The sequence below is a fragment of the Mobula hypostoma genome, chromosome 8 (genome assembly GCF_963921235.1).
Source record: "Mobula hypostoma chromosome 8, sMobHyp1.1, whole genome shotgun sequence".
In the NCBI taxonomy this organism is placed as follows: domain Eukaryota; kingdom Metazoa; phylum Chordata; class Chondrichthyes; order Myliobatiformes; family Myliobatidae; genus Mobula; species Mobula hypostoma.
Window position 1 is genome coordinate 90,496,575 of NC_086104.1, and position 19,206 is coordinate 90,515,780.

General features: G+C 39.1%; 1 protein-coding gene across 4 annotated transcripts in view; it reads right to left on the bottom strand.

The window, feature by feature from the left end:
- Nucleotides 1-6,437: 6,437 nt before the first annotated feature.
- The window catches only part of LOC134350717 (syntaxin-binding protein 5), a 238,902-nt gene continuing 226,133 nt past the window's right edge, over nt 6,438-19,206 (bottom strand). For all 4 annotated transcript variants that reach the window (XM_063056323.1, XM_063056321.1, XM_063056324.1 and 1 more), the window contains 3 exons: nt 14,245-14,356; nt 10,248-10,468; nt 6,438-9,015 (listed from right to left, as the gene is read on the bottom strand). In XM_063056323.1, the coding sequence (XP_062912393.1) occupies nt 8,974-9,015; nt 10,248-10,468; nt 14,245-14,356 (375 nt within the window). In that variant the 3' untranslated portion in view covers nt 6,438-8,973. The remainder of the gene's footprint in view (nt 9,016-10,247; nt 10,469-14,244; nt 14,357-19,206) is intronic.

Consider the following 19,206-nt stretch of genomic DNA (forward strand, 5'->3'; position numbering starts at 1 on the left):
TGCGTAAAGCTCAAATACACATCTGTGATGGTTTAGTGGGGCCGGATCTGAGTTCTTTGGGTAAGTATGCTGCTTTGTTAAGAATACATTAAGGAACACTGAACAACCAATGATTGTGGGTGGCTTTTTGTGATTCAGTGACAAATTTGGACATTGGACTCCAAGGCTTTCCTGTAGTTAGTGAATAAACAATTACATTATGCATGCTATTTAGTCCTTCAGTAGATCTGAGTGCTGACACATTGACCCAACAGAATTTGTTTTGATGCTGGTACAGTTATGCTGGATCAGCTCTGAAAGCTTCATGATACAATTAAAACCCTAGGTCAGACAGATTGTCTGCGCTTTTTGTGTACAATGCCTACATCTATAATACTTGGCTTTGTCTTTGGTGCATAGCTTTTCAGGCTTGTTGTTAATCCACTCATAAAGCATCTTTCCTTTCTTTCACACTACATACATCACAGATTAGTAATATACATTTTCCACAATGATCTAAAACTGAAAAAGATGACAAATAGCTTCAAATTGTTGCTAACTCTAGTAATATTTAGCAGAAACCAGCCATGTCCAAAACCACTATAAAAGTCCAAACTTATTACTCTGTAATTCATAATTTTAGTAAGTGTTGTCATCTAAAATGCCACAATTCAGTGTTTTCAACCTCTCCCACCCCAAGTAAAAGCTAAAACCTTATATGTGACAAAGAAAAGAAGTGAATTATGACAATACCTTTAGGATCAAACCTGTTTAATATTTTGTTTTAGTGTACGGTTTTGACTTAGCAGCACAGAATCTCTTTGGAAACCATTTCACCATTACAAAAACAACCCTGCATCATTCTGCCATTAGTTTTGTTTCTCAAAAAATTATTTTTTTTAGCCCCTGAAGTGCACGGTTAAAACAGAATTTTTTTTTGTTTAAAATTCTGGACATAATACAAGTAGCTGAAACCACAGGTAGCAGTACATGTGGCTGTATAAATGGTGAATCTGCTTGAGATTCCTTTTCAGCTTGTTTCTTCAAGTCAAGGTGATAGCTTGTCAGCAGAGACATTAAGTAGATGACACACCAAATGAATAGAAAGGAAGCTGCAGGATTTAATCTCATGACTCATATACAAACAGAACTACCTTATGGGAAAGATCCCTCAGTAGAACCTACAGGTTCTATTATCTGGACTATTCCTCTTCTCACCCTGTCTCTTGCAAAAACGCCATCCCCTTCTCGCAATTCCTCCGTCTCCGCCGCATCTGCTCTCAGGATGAGGCTTTTCATCCAAGGACGAGGGAGATGTCTGCCTTTTTTAAAGAAAGGGGCTTCCCTTCCTCCACTATCAACTCTGCTCTTAAACGCATCTCCCCCATTTCACGTACATCTGCTCTCACTCTATCCTCCCACCACGCCACTAGGAATAGGGTTCCCCTGGTCCTCACCTACCACCCCACCAGCCTCCGGGTCCGACATATTATTCTCTGTAACTTCCGCCACCTCCAACGGGATCCCACCACTGAGCACATCTTTCCCTCCCCCCCTCTCTCTGCATTCCGCAGGGATTGCTCCCTACACAACTCCCTTGTCCATTTGTCCCCCCCATCCCTCCCCACTGATCTCCCTCCTGGCACTTATCCGTGTAAGCGGAACAAATGCTACACATGCCCTTACACTTCCTCCCTTACCACCATTCAGGACCCCAAACAGTCCTTCCAGGTGAGGCAACACTTCACCTGTGAGTCGACTGGGGTGATATACTGCGTCCAGTGCTCCCGATGTGGCCTTTTATATATTGGCGAGACCTGACACAGACTGGGAGACCGCTTTGCTGAACATCTAGGCTCTGTCCGCCAGAGAAAGCAGGATCTCCCAGTGGCCACACATTTTAATTCCACATCCCATTCCCATTCTGACATGTCTATCCACGGCCTCCTCTACTGTAAAGATGAAGCCACACTCAGGTTGGAGGAACAACACCTTATATTCCGTCTGAGTAGCCTCCAACCTGATGGCATGAACATCGACTTCTCTAACTTCCGCTAAGGCCCCACCTCCCCCTCGTTTACCCCATCTGTTACTCATTTTTATGCACACATTCTTTCTCTCACTTTCCTTTTTCTCCCTCTGTCCCTCTGAATATACCTCTTGCCCATCCTCTGGGTCACCCCCCCCCCGTCTTTCTTCCCGGACCTCCTGTCCCATGATCCTCTCGTATCCCCTTTTGCCTATCACCTGTCCAGCTCTTGGCTCTATCCCTCCCCCTCCTGTCTTCTCCTATCATTTTGCATCTCCCCCTCCCCCTCCAACTTTCAAATCCCTTACTCACTCTTCCTTCAGTTAGTCCTGACGAAGGGTCTCGGCCTGAAACGTCGACTGCGCCTCTTCCTATAGATGCTGCTTGGCCTGCTGCGTTCACCAGCAACTTTGATGTATGTTGTGGTGAATTTATATATTTTTTTCAGCACAAGTGTTTGATAATGTTGATAGCGAAACTGAACTCTTAACCATATTACCTGCAATCAGGCACTGCTATTTTTTTTTGCCAAATATCAATTTAAAACACCCAAGTGCAAGACTTTTGCAATCATTCAATACCTTTCTGTACTATAACTCTATAGTTGGTAAAACTTGGGCACCAGTGTAAAAAGATATGACACAATATGAAGTAAAGTGATCAATAGCTTACGTTTTCAATTAATTCCTAGTGTATATAAGACATTTTCATACTTTACTTGCTGGTTGGACAGAACCAATGAAATATTACAGGTTACATCTTTCAACAATATGCTGAAACATGAGTTTACAAAATAGGTAACTCAGGATGCTCTTTGAGATTAGTTACTTGATTGAAAATGCCATATGAGTGACTATTTTATGTAACTTATGTCTTACCAAACCTAGTGCAAGTGGAGGAGTCCAAAAGAGAAAGAGTTTTGTGTATTGTGTTGGGAAACATTCAGCTTCCACATGAGATCTTGATACATTTTAAAACAACTGGATAGGTTTATGATAAGTACTCAATCCCAGGAGCAAAACAACGTGACAAATTCATTTTTCTCCTATCTACCTGAAAGCCCTTCATTTCTTTCGTCATTGAGGCCACAAGAATTCCAACAGCAGCCCAGCTGAAAACTATCATTGTAAATATGGCATCCTTGGAATTTTGCTGTAGACTAAACTGGGAACATAACTATAGCCCTGCAGTGATTGGTTCTTACTTATTGAAATGTAGGATTAGCGAGGCTGATTAACTTTATGTCAAAAGTAGGGAAATTATTGGACAAAATCCAAAAGGATAGGATTTATGTGCATTTGAAAAGGCAGGGACTGATCAGGGATAGTCTGCATGCTTTTGTGCAGGGAAACCATGCCTCACTGATTTGTTTGAGATTTTGAGACAACGAAGACTGAAAAAAGTTGGGATATAGATATGGTCTATATGGAACTTAATATGGCATTTTTACAAAGTTCTGCATGAGATGCTAGTCCTAAAGGTTAAGGCTGAGGGATCCAAGGCAAATTGGTTAATGGGATCCAAAGTTGATTGGTGATAGGAAGAAGAGTGTAGTGGTAGTAGGATGCTTTCCCAATTGGAAATGTTGTGACTAATATATCACCAGATCAGTCCAGTGACCCTTGTTGATAGAGGTATATATTGACTTGAATATGAATACAATAGTTATGATAGGCAAGCCTACAGATGACCAAAGTTGGTATGTTGATGTGGACAGTAAGTAAGATTGTCTAAGGCTACAACATACTGAAGAACAGCTGGAAAATTGTCAGAGTTAACAGATGTTATTTAATTCTGAAAAGTGAGAGATAAAAATGGGGGTAAGACATATACAGTAAATGGTAGGACACTAAGGAACACTACTGAACAGATGATCCTTAGGTTCCAGTACACAGTTCCCTTGAAGTGTTAACATAGGTAGATAAAGTGGTGAAAAAGCATAGAGCATGCTTGCCTTCACAGGTCAGGGCATAGAATATAAAAGTTGGATGTTATGTTGCAACTTTATAAATCGCTGTTTAAACCATAATTGGAGTACCTATGCAGTTCTTTTCACCACACTGTCAGTAGGATGTGGATGCACTGGACAGAGTGCAGAGGGCACTCACTAGGACACTATCTGGACTGGAGAATTTTAGTTATGGGGACAGATCGGATGGGCCATTTTGTTTCCCCTACACCAAAGGCTTGATAAAGGTGTATAAAATATATAATAGGCATTGATAAAGTAAATATTCATAATCTTTCTCTCCAAGGTAGGGGTATCAAAAACAATAGGGCACAGGTTTAATGTGAGAGCGAAGAGGAGAACGTTTCTGTTTAAATGCAGAGTGGCTGATAACCGGAACTCGCTACCAGATGAGACATTTGGGCAGACACAAAAAAAAGTATTAAAGTTTATGACAGACAAATGGGATTAGTGTAGATATAGATGGACAAAAAGGTCACATGGTTGTCATAGATTGAAAGGCTTAAGACTCAGCAGCTGTGCCTGTATTGGTGAATTTCACTCATCTACAGAACTATTGTTTAAAAAGGCACTTCATTGGCAATTTTCTGATTACTGTAGAAGAAAATTCAATAAATTTGGATTAGTTCACCAAGATTTGAACCTTACAATTTTGTTTTAAATATGTTTAAAGTTTTTGATAAAGCTGCTAGTAACAATCCCACTACAACAGTTAGTGAGAGAGAGTGCCTGAGGGATGTCAAAAATGTTGGAGTGAACATTTAGCTTTTGATCATGGTGGGGGGAATGCTGATGCTTTCTGCTAGAAGTGTGAAGAGGGAGGAGCAGTGTTTGTGCTGCTTGTGCATTGGAGGGGGCAGAGGACTTTGGGGTTCCTATGTTTTTTTTGGGTCATTCATTTTTTGAGGGTTTTCTGTTTCAAAGATGTCTGTGGAGACTAAGAATTTCAGGTTGTATATTGTATACATTCTCTGATATTAAATGGAACTATTGATTATATAGAATGGTCTTGAGTTCACTGTTCTTGGTTAGCAATTTTCCAGTCATGGGACTGGGTACAAGAACATTTTGTAGGGGTGACAAAGCTGAAAAGAAGGGGTCTAATTTTTCAAGACCAAGGTGTTAAGTTTGCCACTTAAATAATATAAATGGATTAGTGAAGTCTTTTATACTCCCCTTCTCCCCCTTCCCCAACTTACTACAGTTAGAAACGGAGGCACTCTGAATAAAGAACAGGGAAATTGCAAAGCAATGAATCAAATACTTTGACACTGTCTTCATGAAATATTAACTTTGCAGAAATATTAGGGTGAGGAAACCTGAGGAAATCAGTATTAGTCATAAAATTCAGTTGGAAAAATTAATAACCCTGGGGTTTGATACTTTGTGTGGCAGAATACTCAAGGACACAGCCAGGGAAATACTGACTGCATTGGTTGCTACTTTCCAGAACATCAGATTATGGAGTAGACTGGCCAGTGATAAATGTAACCCCACTATTAAAATAAAACAAAAACAAACTACAAATCAGTTTGCCTAACATTAGCTTTTATCTTTTTACCACATTGTTATAAAGGGCAAGGTAATAGTGCACTTGGAAACTATCAATGGGATTTGACAAAGTTGATGTGGATTTCAGGAAAAGAAATTGAGTTTGACAAATTAGATTATTGAGAATTCACAGAAATAGACTGATAATTTTGAGGTGGGGGGGGGAATCAGCCATGGTCATACTAAATGGCAGATCTGGCTTGAGGAGCTAGATAAATCAACATCTAAATTATTTTCTATTGTGTCTTTATGGTTAAGAGAAGCAGTCACTTCATTCAGAAGCTGTTGAATCCTTTACTGTAGAGCATTGCTGAGGACAGGTCACTGGAGATGGACATATTTCTAGACACAACAAACATCCACGATTAGAGGGAAAGAGTGGAAATTTGGTTTGGAAATATACCATCAACCATGATTGCATTGGTGATAAGCAGGCAAGTAGAGCTAGGTGGTTTATTCTGCTCCTATTTTTTTTTCTGTTTATGGCAGCTGTAATAAACAATGAATTGTAAAACCCAAGTTCTTCAGGGAAGGAGCTCTAAATCTCCTATGGTCTGGTCTACACATGACACCAAGTCAGCATCCACAGTGGTGTCCTTTCAGTGATCTTGAAAGCCTCTTACTCATAAAACAAACTTTTGCTAACAAAAAAATAATGCCATCAAAAGAATAAAAATGATCCCAGTTGGTGCAGAATCTCAAGACCCAAGGAATGGGCTGTGTCAGTGCCACCTGCATCTCAAGAACAAAGACAGATAAGTTCAAGGTCTGATCCACTTGGATGGAAAAGACTGGTGGGAGGAGAGGGTGGTTTAAAGGTAATGAAACTACAAAGCCACATGTGTGTCTGTGGCTGTATAATACACTATGAATCAAGTGCTTTGGAAACAAACACTTTCAAATTTGTCAGCTAGATTGGATATTTTAATTTTTTTTTAGAAAAACAATTTTCAGGAAAAAACATTACAATTTGGCAGAAGTACTCAGCAAATTCAACTTCATTAGCTTTTAATTTAACAGAACACTCAGAGAGACTTGATGCACATCACGGGTAACACACAAACAGCAGTAAATTTCGTGCATTTCCATCAAAAGATCAAGGAAATGAAGTACAGACCCTACAATGAAAACATATTTAAGGAAATATATTTCTCAACACATATACTTCATATTTATATATTTTCAAATATGCTGAAAAGAAATTTGTTTCATTAAAGAAATCCTGAAATGCTAATCAAGAGGATAAAGACCCTTGCACATGCACAACTCCCCTTGTTAGGAGCATTGTGCCATCATAATCAGGGGAGAGAGGACAGTCCAGGCAGCAGCCACTCTAAAAGAGGTGCTCCAGATTTCAATGAGATACTAAAAACGAAGAAAAAATATACACTGTAAACAAAAGGGAATGTAAATGACATACAAAATAAACCCCAAAAGATCTGAACATGAAAAGCATGGCTACAATGATAACACAAGTAAACATTTCTGTCTTGAAGACAACCATGCTCTTGGCAATCAACATTTTATATTGATTGCAGATTAGAATTTCATCATGAAACAAACTCCTGTGAATTTCTAATAGCCTACATTTTAAAAGCATAGTAATTTGCTGCGTTGATCTGGACTCTGTGGCTGCTGAGGTTTGTGAGGAATAGTTCTACTGTGTGGGCACTTATGACAGTGGGACTCCACCAATATCAAGTCTAGGTTTCATTATTAAATGAACAGCTGTTTCTGTGGAAGCCAGCATCTTTCTTTCTCAGCCTTCAATTTCTCTCACAAGACCCAAGTTGAATATGTGCAATGATCATGAAGAGGAAAGGCTGCAAACATCTCTCTCTCACACACACACACACAAACACACACACACACACACACACACACACACAGACACACGCACTGCATCTAAAGCAAAGTGACTGGAGGTGGTGAACTTTTAAAAATGTACAAAAACAGAAAGGGGAAACAGTTATAATCAACTTTTGCAAGTGCATTCCATTAATCTTCAAATATGGTTAATCCCAAAGTATTACATCTTATGTACTGCAACATGGAATGTGACAATACACTAATAATGTACAGTGACTGAACAGGAATCAGAACTAGTCTTTACTTAATAAAAATAAGTTCCAAATTCTGTTGGATATTCCATGTCTACAGTGGCACTAGGTATTTTTCAAAAGCAAACGTAAGATTCCACTGCAGCCTAATTTTCTGGCAACAAACAATTAGACCAATCCAACTTTCTCTCATTCCATAAACAATGTCAACATGCCCTCTCCTTCCCTTTGGTTTCAAATATAGTTTGTCAGGAAAGTAATTTGTTGTTGTCTGCAATTTATTCCCTGAAGAACAAGGGTAAAAAAATACTTCCATGGCACTCCAAACTATGCTACAGATGTTTGACTACCAAACAGTAACAATTCATATAGCAAGATCTGGTTAACTAGGCTGGGATTTAGCACAATAAATAATGTATATTTAATCTGGCACCATAATACTATAATTGAGATTTAATTTATTTTGTATAATTATTTCATGACTCTAAACCAGTGATGGTCAATTTATTTTAAAAAGTTGTTACTATAGCTCAAAGGATTTGCATTATTGACAATTGTCAATAGTAGGTGGGGCTACATAATAAAATCTAATTACAAACTGCTTTTTGAATGAGTAACTGCACAGGCAGGTTACTTATTAAAAAAAAATGAACTGCATCTATAGTCAATTAAAACAAAACCAAACCTCAAATCATTATTCATTCAACCAGTATTAGACAGAAAATGAAATCATTCATTATTGCCAGAGACAAACCAGTATCAATCAATCAGCACTAACTACGAAACAACATCACCTAAACTCACTGTATCCAGCCAGTGGACACACACCATTATCTAATTAGCATCAGACACAAATGAGAATTATCTGATCAGAGTTAGACACAAACTGCAAACTGTTATCACCAAGCTCAGTACACCGAACTAATAATGTGCAAATTAATTTCTTGAACCAGAAGTAAATCATTGTTTGGATTTTCAATGCAATACTTTGCTACACGTATTTATCCTCTTGTTTTGCATTTACTGGCATCTGGATTACATTTATAGTTTTATGGGTGAAACACTGCCAGAGACAACAGCACAAAACATTTGGCGTGTGAAATAAGACATAAAACCCAGCACTGCCCCTTGTTCCCTGCTCAGGTCAGGTCCCACACTGTGCACCAACCCACAGCTCCAGTAGAAAACATCTTCAGGTTGCAAGTTTTCAGTTTCCTCCTCAGTTTAAAGCAATGTGACCGAGGGAAAAAGTTTATCAGTTGTGCTAGGAAACAGCAATACTCAAAGATGAACCTCCTGTCCTGCAGAAATAAATGAAGAGGGAGAATCATCTATGGATAACCTCCTTCCAGCTGAAGTATTTAAATGATGTTGGATCAAGGTGTTCAAAACTGGTACCACTTCTTATCTTTGCACTTTAACATCATCTGAAAAGAAAACATAAAAAACATAACTTCAGGAACAGACTTTTGAGACTCTCAATCATCTAAGGTTAAAGGTGAGGCAAACATGTTTTCTTCTGAACATGATTTTAAACCAGCTGTAGAACCATATAATTAACAGCTTCCCCTGTGTCCTTTTTTCAGCTCTTCCCCTTCTTCACTGCATTCTGCAGCACCTTTCAAATTATTCCTTGCAGTTCTCAAGGAGAACTGTGGGCGGAAGGCAGAATATAAAATTTATGACAAAAATTGATTCCTTCTCTCAAAAGTCATTTTTTTAATGATCCCAGATGAAACACAATAACACTATTTAATGCCTCATGATGGCTCATTCTTTGGTCTCTCAATAAGTTGGAACTAAATTGTTCTGGGAATGTTCCAAAATAAGATTCAACAAAAGCAAAACATGATTACAGATAGAGGCAGTGAATAGTAGGAATTTATTTGACCTCTTCTCATGAAAGAGGTGAACCAAAACAGTAAAACTCAGTAGTAAAAACAGGAAGGAAAAGATTTGGGGTTTGAAATTGCCTTTGGAATGACTAGAATTCAATACATTGAGATGGGATTGCAAGATATTAAGAGTCATTATTACATTGCAGTATTGTTTACGAATTGGCCACTGCATTGCCAGAAAATATCTGTGATTACAAGCAGAACTTCATTGACTGTAAGTGATTAAAATGCCGTGGATCTTGAAAGGTGCTGTGTAATTAAGCCCATTTTTTAAATGGATGAATTCAGGGACGGCACAGCATGGTAAGATCAAGGTCAGTTGTTTTTATTAATGAATTTATGATTAAAAGAGATTTTACATGGAGATTTAAGTATACGGTAAAGCTCACCCTGAGAAGAAAAACAAACCTATTCTGACAAGTGATGGAGTTTCACAACACAATTCACATCATGCAAGACGAAATAGGAAAACAAAATTAGTATTTTCCTTAAGTGATGAGATAGGTCTTATGTCACCGAGTATTTAATATTCAATCAATTCACTGAGAGGATGGGGGAGAAAAAAAGGCAGCATTTCCCAGTAAAAAATAAAAAGAAAGTATTTGCATTTAGATGCACTGACCATGAGCTCAGAATGCATACAGCATGAAGACAATAAAGTACTTAAGTGTAGTATCTGCAAGTTCCCTTTGCGAACTTTGGAAAACTATGAGTCAAAAGATAACAAGAGGAGACTCTTGCCACTAATACACAGACCTTACCTCATGAGCATGTTTAGAGAAGGTATCGGCACTGTATAACAAGGCTGCCGTTCGCTCTTCTAGCTCACTCAGCTTCTGGCCTCTTTCATCAAGTGCTATCCTGGCCCGAGCCAACTCTCCCGCAACACCAGATGCTGCTCCTTTGACCCCTTCAATTCCACCAGTCCCTGGAATGTGCTGAGCCAGGCTCCTTGAGGCTTTCCCTGCTGCAGATTCACCAACTGGTGCAGGAGGGGGAGGGAGAAAAAAAACATTTAAAAGATAAATTAGATGTAATCCTGAGGTCAAATTAAGTAAATTGGTTTTGAAAATGGCAATGTCATGTTCAGAAATTATATTTTAAAATAATACAAAACATATATCTAGTATAATAATTTAGCATAGAGAGCTATTTTTTTCTACCATCTATGTTGTGGCTGTGAGTATTGGGGAATGAAATGGTTTCCATATCCAATGTTTACTACTAATATCTTGAGGCTCCAATTCAACACATGTGATCTATGTCATGTGAATGCTATTCTGGTCTAAATTCAGATCTTAGAAAATCACTCACTCAACAAGGGCAGAATTTTCGGTTGACAGACCAGCCATCCTAAGGGATATACTGACGGAGGCAATATTTTTATTTATTTTTATATTTTGTTTTAGAAATGCAGTGCAGAACAAGCTTTCTGGCCCACCAACCCGTGCCATCTAGCAACCCACAAATTTAACCCTAGCTCATAGTTCCTTTAAGCAGTATTTTTGTCAATGTATTATATCAAATTTGGTCAAAAGGGAAAGAAAAAGCTGCCAAATCAGAAGCACTCATACATATTTTATCCCATCCTATTCTCTTCATACTTTTGTCTTATCTCTCATTATTTCCTTATACCTCCATGCTAACCATTGCTTCCTCTACCAGAGGTTAAAAAACTAACAGTGGATTTAAGGGAAAATACAGCAATGTATTTATATTTCCAAAAATAATTTCATGAAGTACCATATTAATGCATAAAGCAGGAGCTCATGGGATCGACACAGCTATAAAATTAACTAACTGAAAACATTGTTGAGATAAATGGATCAATTTCAGCTTGGGAAGCCCAAATAAATGGGGTGTCCCACAGATCAGTGTTGAATCCTCAATTATTTACTATTTTTATTAATGACCAAGATGAAACAACTTGGTTCCCTGTGGTCAGTTTTATTGACAGTGGGGAAAAAAGGGCTAACACCCAGAAAGGGGTGTAGAGTCAAACAGGGATGGTGTATAAAAGTAAGAAAGCCTTGCAATGATTAAATGTGCCTTTGGAGAACTGTAGTTGGGGAGTTACACATATGCAGTGGAGACAGTACCGAGAATGGCTGCAAGAAATGAAGAGCATCTTATGGGAATGAATTAAGGAGGCTAGGTCTACAGACATTGGAGTTGAGAATCACAAGTGATATATTGAAGGATGCAAGATTCTATAAATGTTTGCAAAATAGGTGATGCGAAGGTAACTCCCTTAGTGGAGGGATTCTAGGTTCACGACAATTTAGGATATGATATCCATTTAGGGTGACCACTTCTCTAGGTCATGAACTGTTGGAACTCTCCAAGCTAGGTCAAGTTGTAGATCAAGTTGTTAGGTATATTCAAGTCTTTGGGACTACAGAGAAGTCAAAAATTATGGGAATCAGGGAAGAAGGTGGAACACAGCCCAATCTAATCAGTCATCATTGAACACCAGAGCTGGCTTAAGTGGATATACTCCTGCTTCCATTTCATATAGCCTGACATTGGACCAACTCTCCTCCTTTCTTGTCACTGCAATCCTACATGCATTCAGATATACTGTATGTTTAAATTTAAAAGTAAATTTATTATTAAAGTACATATATGTCACCATATACAACCCCGAGATTCAATTTCTTGTGGCATGCTCAATAAATCCATAATAGAATAATAACCATAATAGAATCAACGAAAGACCCGCCAACTTGGGTGTTCAACCAGAGTGCAAAAGATAACAAACTGCAAATACAAAAAGAAAGAAATAGTAACAAATAAATAGCATTAAATATCAAGAATATGAGATGAGGAGCCCTTGAAAACAAGCCCAAAGGTTGTGGGAACATTTCAATAATGGGGCAAGTAAAGTTGAGTGAAGTTATCCCCTTTGGCCTGATGGTTGAGGGGTAATGACTGATCCTGAACCTGGTGGTGTGAATTTTGAGGCTCCTGTACCTTCTTCCTCCTGATGGCAGCAGTGAGAAGAGAGTGTGTCCTGGGTGGTGGGGGTCCTTGATGATGGATGCTACTTTCCTGCGACAATGCTTCATGTACATGTGCTTAATGGTGGGAATGGCTTTACCCGTGATGGACTGGGCCATATCCACTTCTTTATGTAGGATTTTCTTTTCAAGGGCATTAGTGTTTTCATACCAGGCTGTAATGCAGCCAGTCAATATACATCTACCACACATCTATAGAACGTCTGTCAAAATTTTAGATGTCATGCTGCATCTTTGCAAACTCCTAAGCAAGTAGAGGTGTTGTAATGCTTTCTTCATAATTGTGCTTACATGCTGAGCCCAGGATAGGTTCTCTGTAATGATAACCCTGAGGAATTTAAAGCTGCTGATCTTCTCCACCTGATTCTCTGATGAGGACTGGCTCATGGACCTCTGGTTTTCTCCTCCTGGAGTCACCTTGTTTCTGCTGACATTGAGAGTGAGAGGCTGCTGTTGTGGCATCACTCGGCCAGATTCGCAGTCTCCTTCATATATGCTGATTTGTCACCTTCTATTTGGCCTATCATCAAACTTGAATATGGCATTGGAGTTGTGCTTAGCCACAAAAGTATAAGGGCAAAGCAAGTAGAGCTTTGTGGTGTATCTGCGCTGGTGGAGATTGTGGAGGCAACGTTGTTGCTGAACTGAACTGACTGGGGTTTGCAAGTGAGAAAATAGAGGATCCACTTGCACAAGGCGGTATTGAGACCAGGTCTTCAAGCTTATTGATTAGTTTTGAGGGGATGATGGTATTGAATGCCGAACTGCAGTCGATAAAGAGCATCCTGATGTGTGCACCTTTGTTGTGGATGTTGCTCTGGTAGGCAAATGGGAGTGGATCCAAGTCGCTTCTCAGGAGCTGACATGTTGCATCATGAACCTCTCTAAATATTTCATCACTGTCAATGTGTTGCTGGACAATAGTATTTAATGCAATTAACATGTTCTTCTGAGGCAGCAGTATGTGAAGTCTGCTTGAAGTAGGTGGGAAGCTCAGACTGCTGAAGTGAAAGGTTAAAGATCTTAGTGAACACTCCAGCCAGTTGACCAGCACAAATCTTTAGTACTTGGCCTGGTACCCTATCTGGGCCAGATACTTTTTGTGGGTTCACCCTTCTGAAGGCTGCTCACATGCTGGTCTCAGAAACTGAAATCACAGGATCACTGGGGGCTATGAGAGTTCGTGATGGTTCCTCCATATTTTGATGGTTACAGCTCTTCTGGAAGCGAAGCCCTGTTGTTGTTTCTGTCACTTGATTTTACTTAATAAGAAGTGATAACATTTAAGCCCTGCCACAACTGTCGAGCATCCTGTCAAGTTCAAGTTTAACTCCGAATTGACACTTCGTCCGTGAGATGGCTTTCCAGAGATCCTGTACCTGAATGAGTTTTCCTGTTCTCACAATGTCTGCATTTTCTTTCCTCCACTTAATCTCAAAAGCAGAGCCTACAGTTACAAAAACTGAAGCCATATACTCAACCGACAGAAATTGCAAAGGTAGTTCATTTTAAACACAATGCTAAGGGCACTGATCTTTTTCTACTTTTGTTTCTTTCTGTATCTCTGCTTTAAAACTTATATATTAATCAATCTGGGTACAGGCAATTGACTTACTATTTTTCCCTGCTTGAAACAAAGGAAATCACCAGAGACTTTAGACAATTCAACTGACAGTACACACTCAAGGATGAATATTTATGTGCATTATTTATTTTGTCATCATGCCATTGTACTTACAAAGTTCTTCCCTGTCCAGTGACTGGGCACCACCACCAAACAACCCTTTAAAGAACCCCCTGTTGGGAGCCTCAGGTGTTTCCACAGGAGTAAAAAGCTCTCCCAGCATTTCCTGGAAGAAAACAAAAAACAATATATATTTGGAAATACTATTTTATGCTTTTACAAGAACCAGCAGTACAGATAAAATGTTACATTTTTCTTGTTCCTTTGTTGGTGAAATGAATCTAGCACTCAGACCCGTCATAATGGCAAACTGCTTGATTCTACCAACCTAAAATGAGACTTTTTCCTTAGGTAAACTTTGAGCACTATGAGTGGAATATGTATCACTAAAGTGTTTAAATGCAATTAATGCACAAAGTTCAAATTAAAACTTTGAACATTATTACAGCGACACAAGATTTGGACCAAGTCCCCTGAAAACAAATTAACTGCCAGGCAAGACTTCAACTGAAGAGTGAACACGACTAATGCAGTGTGAGAAATGAATTGTCCCCGTTACTGTTCTGTAAGGTCTGCACTGTTCCTGATCACCATTAATGCGGTGCAAGTCTGGATTGCCATCAAACTCTGATACTAAAGTATAAGATTTAGTATGTCCCCAGATACCATTAGAACAGTACATGGTTTTCACCTTTCATAAATATAATTAGTAACCAGATAGAAACGCTAAATGCCATTAGAAGTATTTGCTTGTAATATTTGAATAATAGCCTTTAATTTCAGGCATAATCAGATTTAAAAACTTTAAAACTAGTATCCTGCCTTGATCTGATCCATCTACTTCAGATTGCTGATCCTTCTCCTGAACAAGGCAATTGACTTGAACCTTTAGCTCCACTGATCTCTCCGTAGATGCTGCCTGACTTGCTGTGTATTTTCAACATTTTGGTTTTTAAAACTTTATTGCCTTTAGCAGTTGGGGTGTGTGCTATGGGAAAGATCTATGGTATTCAATGATGCTTGTATTGGATGAAGTTCAGGCATGGACTTCTAAGTCAAAGTTGCTATGAAGAACCCATGACATTAGATAACACCATGAGACTATATGACACAGGAGTAGAATTAAGCTGTTTGGCCCGATGAGTTGACTCTACTATTTGAGCACAGCTTATTTCTCTCTCAAACCCATTCTCCTGCCTTCTCTCCATAATCTTTGATGCCCTTACTAATCAACAACCTATCAAGCTCTGCTTTAAATATATCAATAACTTGCGCCTCCACAGCTGTTTGTGGCAATGAGTTGCACAGATTCACAACCCTCTGATTAAAGCAATTCTTCCTCATTTCTGTTCAAAAGGGACACAGGGACACCCCTCTATTCTGAAACTGTGCCTTCTGGTCCTAGACTTTCCTACTATTGGAAACATTCTCCCTTTGTCCACTTTATCCAAGCCTTTCAATATTCAGCAATGAGCTCTTCCCTCATTTTTCTAAACTCCAGTGAGTACAGACCCAGAGATTTCAAACATTCCTCATACATTAACTCTTTCATTCCTGGGATTAAAATTCTTGTAGGCCTCCTCTGGACTCTCTCCAACCCCAGTACATCCTTTCTTGGATATCATCATCATCAGGTGCCATGCCCAGTTTGAGCTTTGACTGCCATGGCCCACACACTCCTGTTTTGGGTCAAGTGGATCAATTCATTGGTATTCATTTCCAGTTCTCTGGCTGCTGTCTCCATCATCACTTGTCTTTGTCTTCCTCTTGCTTTCTTCCCTTCAATCTTTCTCATAATTACCGTGCATTCTAACTCTTCTTTCCTAATCATATGTCCAATGAAGTTATGTTGCCTTTTCATGATCTCATACATTATTCCTCTTTCTGTGTTTGCTCTGTTCATGACATCCTTGTTAGATATTCGTTTTGTCCATGATATTCTTTGTATCCTCCTCAAAAACCACATCTCTGCTGCTTCAATTCGTTTCCTCATGTTACTAGATATTGTCCAACATTCTGAGCCATATAACATAACTGGATAAATGTAACATTTCAGTACTCTGAGGCAGGTTGTCATGCCTAGTTTAATATTGGTCAGTATACTCTTCATTCTCGTAAAGGTGTCTTTTGCCATCCCTATTCTTCTTTTGATGTCCATGTCACACCTGCCATCTGATGTCACCCAGCTTCCTAAGTAGCAAAAGTTCTTAACCTGTTTTATGTCTTCCCTGTTTATTCTCAGCCTGCAGATAGGATTCTCCTTCTTTTTGGATATCACCATACATTCTACCTTTTTGCAATTGATAGATAGACCCATTTTTGTACTTTCTTCAACAACTGTATCAATTAAGTTTTGTAGTTCTTCCTCCGTACTTGCAATTAACACAGTATCATCTCCATATCTGAAATTATTGATGTTTTCACCACCAACTCTGATTTCCAAGATGTCTCTTATTTTTTGTAATATTGTTTTACTGTACACATTAAATAAATCAGGGGAGAAAACATACCCTTGTCTAATGCTTCTCTTGGTTTTCGTAAACTGACTCACTTCTCCATCTATTCTTACAGCGGCAGTTTGTTCCCAGTACAGATTTCTGATTAGGCAGAGGTCTTTTGAATCTAGATCTAGAGTTTCCTGTAATATTTCAAATAACTTATTGTGCTTCACTTTATCAAATGCTTTTGTGTAGTTGATAAAACAAACAAATCTTTTTGCACTTGAATAGCTCGTTCTATTGGATATGGGGGTCCAAAACTGCTCACAATACTCCAAATATAATCTGACCAATGGCTTTTAGAGCCTCAGCATTATATCCTTCTTTTTTTCCCCCCAGGCCTGATGAAGGGCCTCAGCCCAAAACATACTTTTTTCCATACATGCTGCCTGGCCTGCTGAGTTCCTCCAGGATTTTGTGTGCGTTGCTTAACATTGCATGTTTTCTTTACTACCGACTCTACCAGCAGGTTAACCTTTATAAACTCCTGCACTGGGAGTCCAAAAGTTTTTTGTAGCTCTCATTTCTGAATTTACACCCATTTAGAAAAGTCCACCTTTATTCCTTGTACCAAAGTGCAGGACAATATACATCTCTATGCTGCATTCCATCTATCACCTCTTTGCCCATTCTCCTCATCTGTGCAAGTCCTTCTGCACACTCTCTGTTTCCTCAACATTATCTGCCCCTCCTATCTTTGTATCATCTACAAACTTGGCCCCAAATCCATCAATTCTGTCATCCATATAATGTGAAAAGAGGAGGCCCAACACCATCCCCTGTGGAATACCATTAGTCACTGGCAGCCAACCAGTAAAGGCCCAGTTTATTGCCACTATTTGCCTTCTGCTGATCGGCCAATCTTCTATCCATGGTAGTATATTTCCTGTAATATCAGAGGCTCTATCTTGTTTAGCAGCATCACGTACGGCACCTTGTCAAAGGCCTTTTGAAAGTCCAAGTAAATAAGATCAATTGAATCTATTTTGTCTACCCCTGCCTATTACTTCCTCAAAGAATTCCAACAGATTTGGCAGACAAGATTTCTCCTTATGGAAGCCAGGCTGCCTTTGGCCCATTTTATCACGTGTTTCCAAGTACCCAAAAACCTTATCCTTATTACTTCAACATTTGACATCAGCCTAACTGACTTATAACTTCTGTGTTTTGCCTCTCTCTTCTTAAAGTGTGGAGGGACACTTCAATTTTCCATTCCTCTGGGAACATTCCAGAATCTAATGATTCTTGAAAGATCATTACTAATGCATAGATAATCTCTTCAACTACTTTTTCCAGAACAATGGGGTGTAATTCATCTGGTCCAGGTGACCTATCTACTTTCAGACCTTTCAGCTTTCCAAGCACCTTTTTACCAAGAGAGACTACACTCACTTCTGCTCTCTAAACTCTTTCAAATTTCTGGCATGTTGCTGGAATCACCCACCCACAATTAACAAAAGCAGTCCTAGGATTGAAAGCACAATTTAAGAAAATATAAATGGTGGAAAAGGCTCCCATGTAAATATCTGGTAAAAGAGGAGATTAATTGACACATCCAGCTTTTCAATATTCGGTTTTGTTGAATTTCTTCACTTGTTCTCATCTGCCCATCATCGTCTACCTCCGAAAACTAGTGATATTGGCGCTTCTTTTGGATTCCAGATATTTAATCACTCAATATCTTCAGCTGCTGAACTCTGGGATTGCACCTTAATGCTCATGCAACACACACTTTAAAAGCCAGCTCTCTGTAAAGCTTTTGGTATGTGCTTTGCTTGTTCAGAAATACTCCGAGTAAGCCCTTGAGGTGCTTACTAATGGAAATTGCACATTCTTGTTGATAGCTCAGCAAAACACAAGAAAATATTGAGATTATGTTTGGTCAGTGTGTCAGTTTTGAGCAGCATTCTAAAGCTTGATCATTCGATAGGTTTATTTCAGATTTTCCAGTCTGCACAGCTAACAAGTCAAAGTCAGAGCTAAAGGAAGACAAAGCTCCGGGAACACTGCATCATCAAAAATCACGAGTGGGCACCTCCACTGCTTGCTCATGCAGGTCCATTCTTCCACAGAATAGAAAATGGGAGATCTGTGAACAACTCACTTACATACAAGACAAAGTCTGCAGATGCTGGAAATCCAAAGTAATACACATATAATGCAGGAAGAACTCAGGCCAGGCAGTATCTATGAAAAACAGTTGACATTTCAGGCTGAGACCATTCTGCATGACTAAAGAAAGAGGGAAGATGCCAGAATAAAAAGCTGAGGGGACAGGAAAGAGGCTAGCTGGAAGGTGATAAGTGAAGGCAGGTGGGTGGGAATGGTCAAGGGCTGGAGAAGAAAGAGTCTGATAGGAGAGGAGAGTGTTATTAGAAAAGGCTGATTTCTGAATTATCTTTGCCTGCACTATAATGCAGAAGTGCATCCTTTTGCTTTGTATTCTTGAGAAAGCATGGTGCTGCATGGACAAATGGTGGAAGTCCCCGAGAAAATTAATTGATTTGTGAATGTTGCT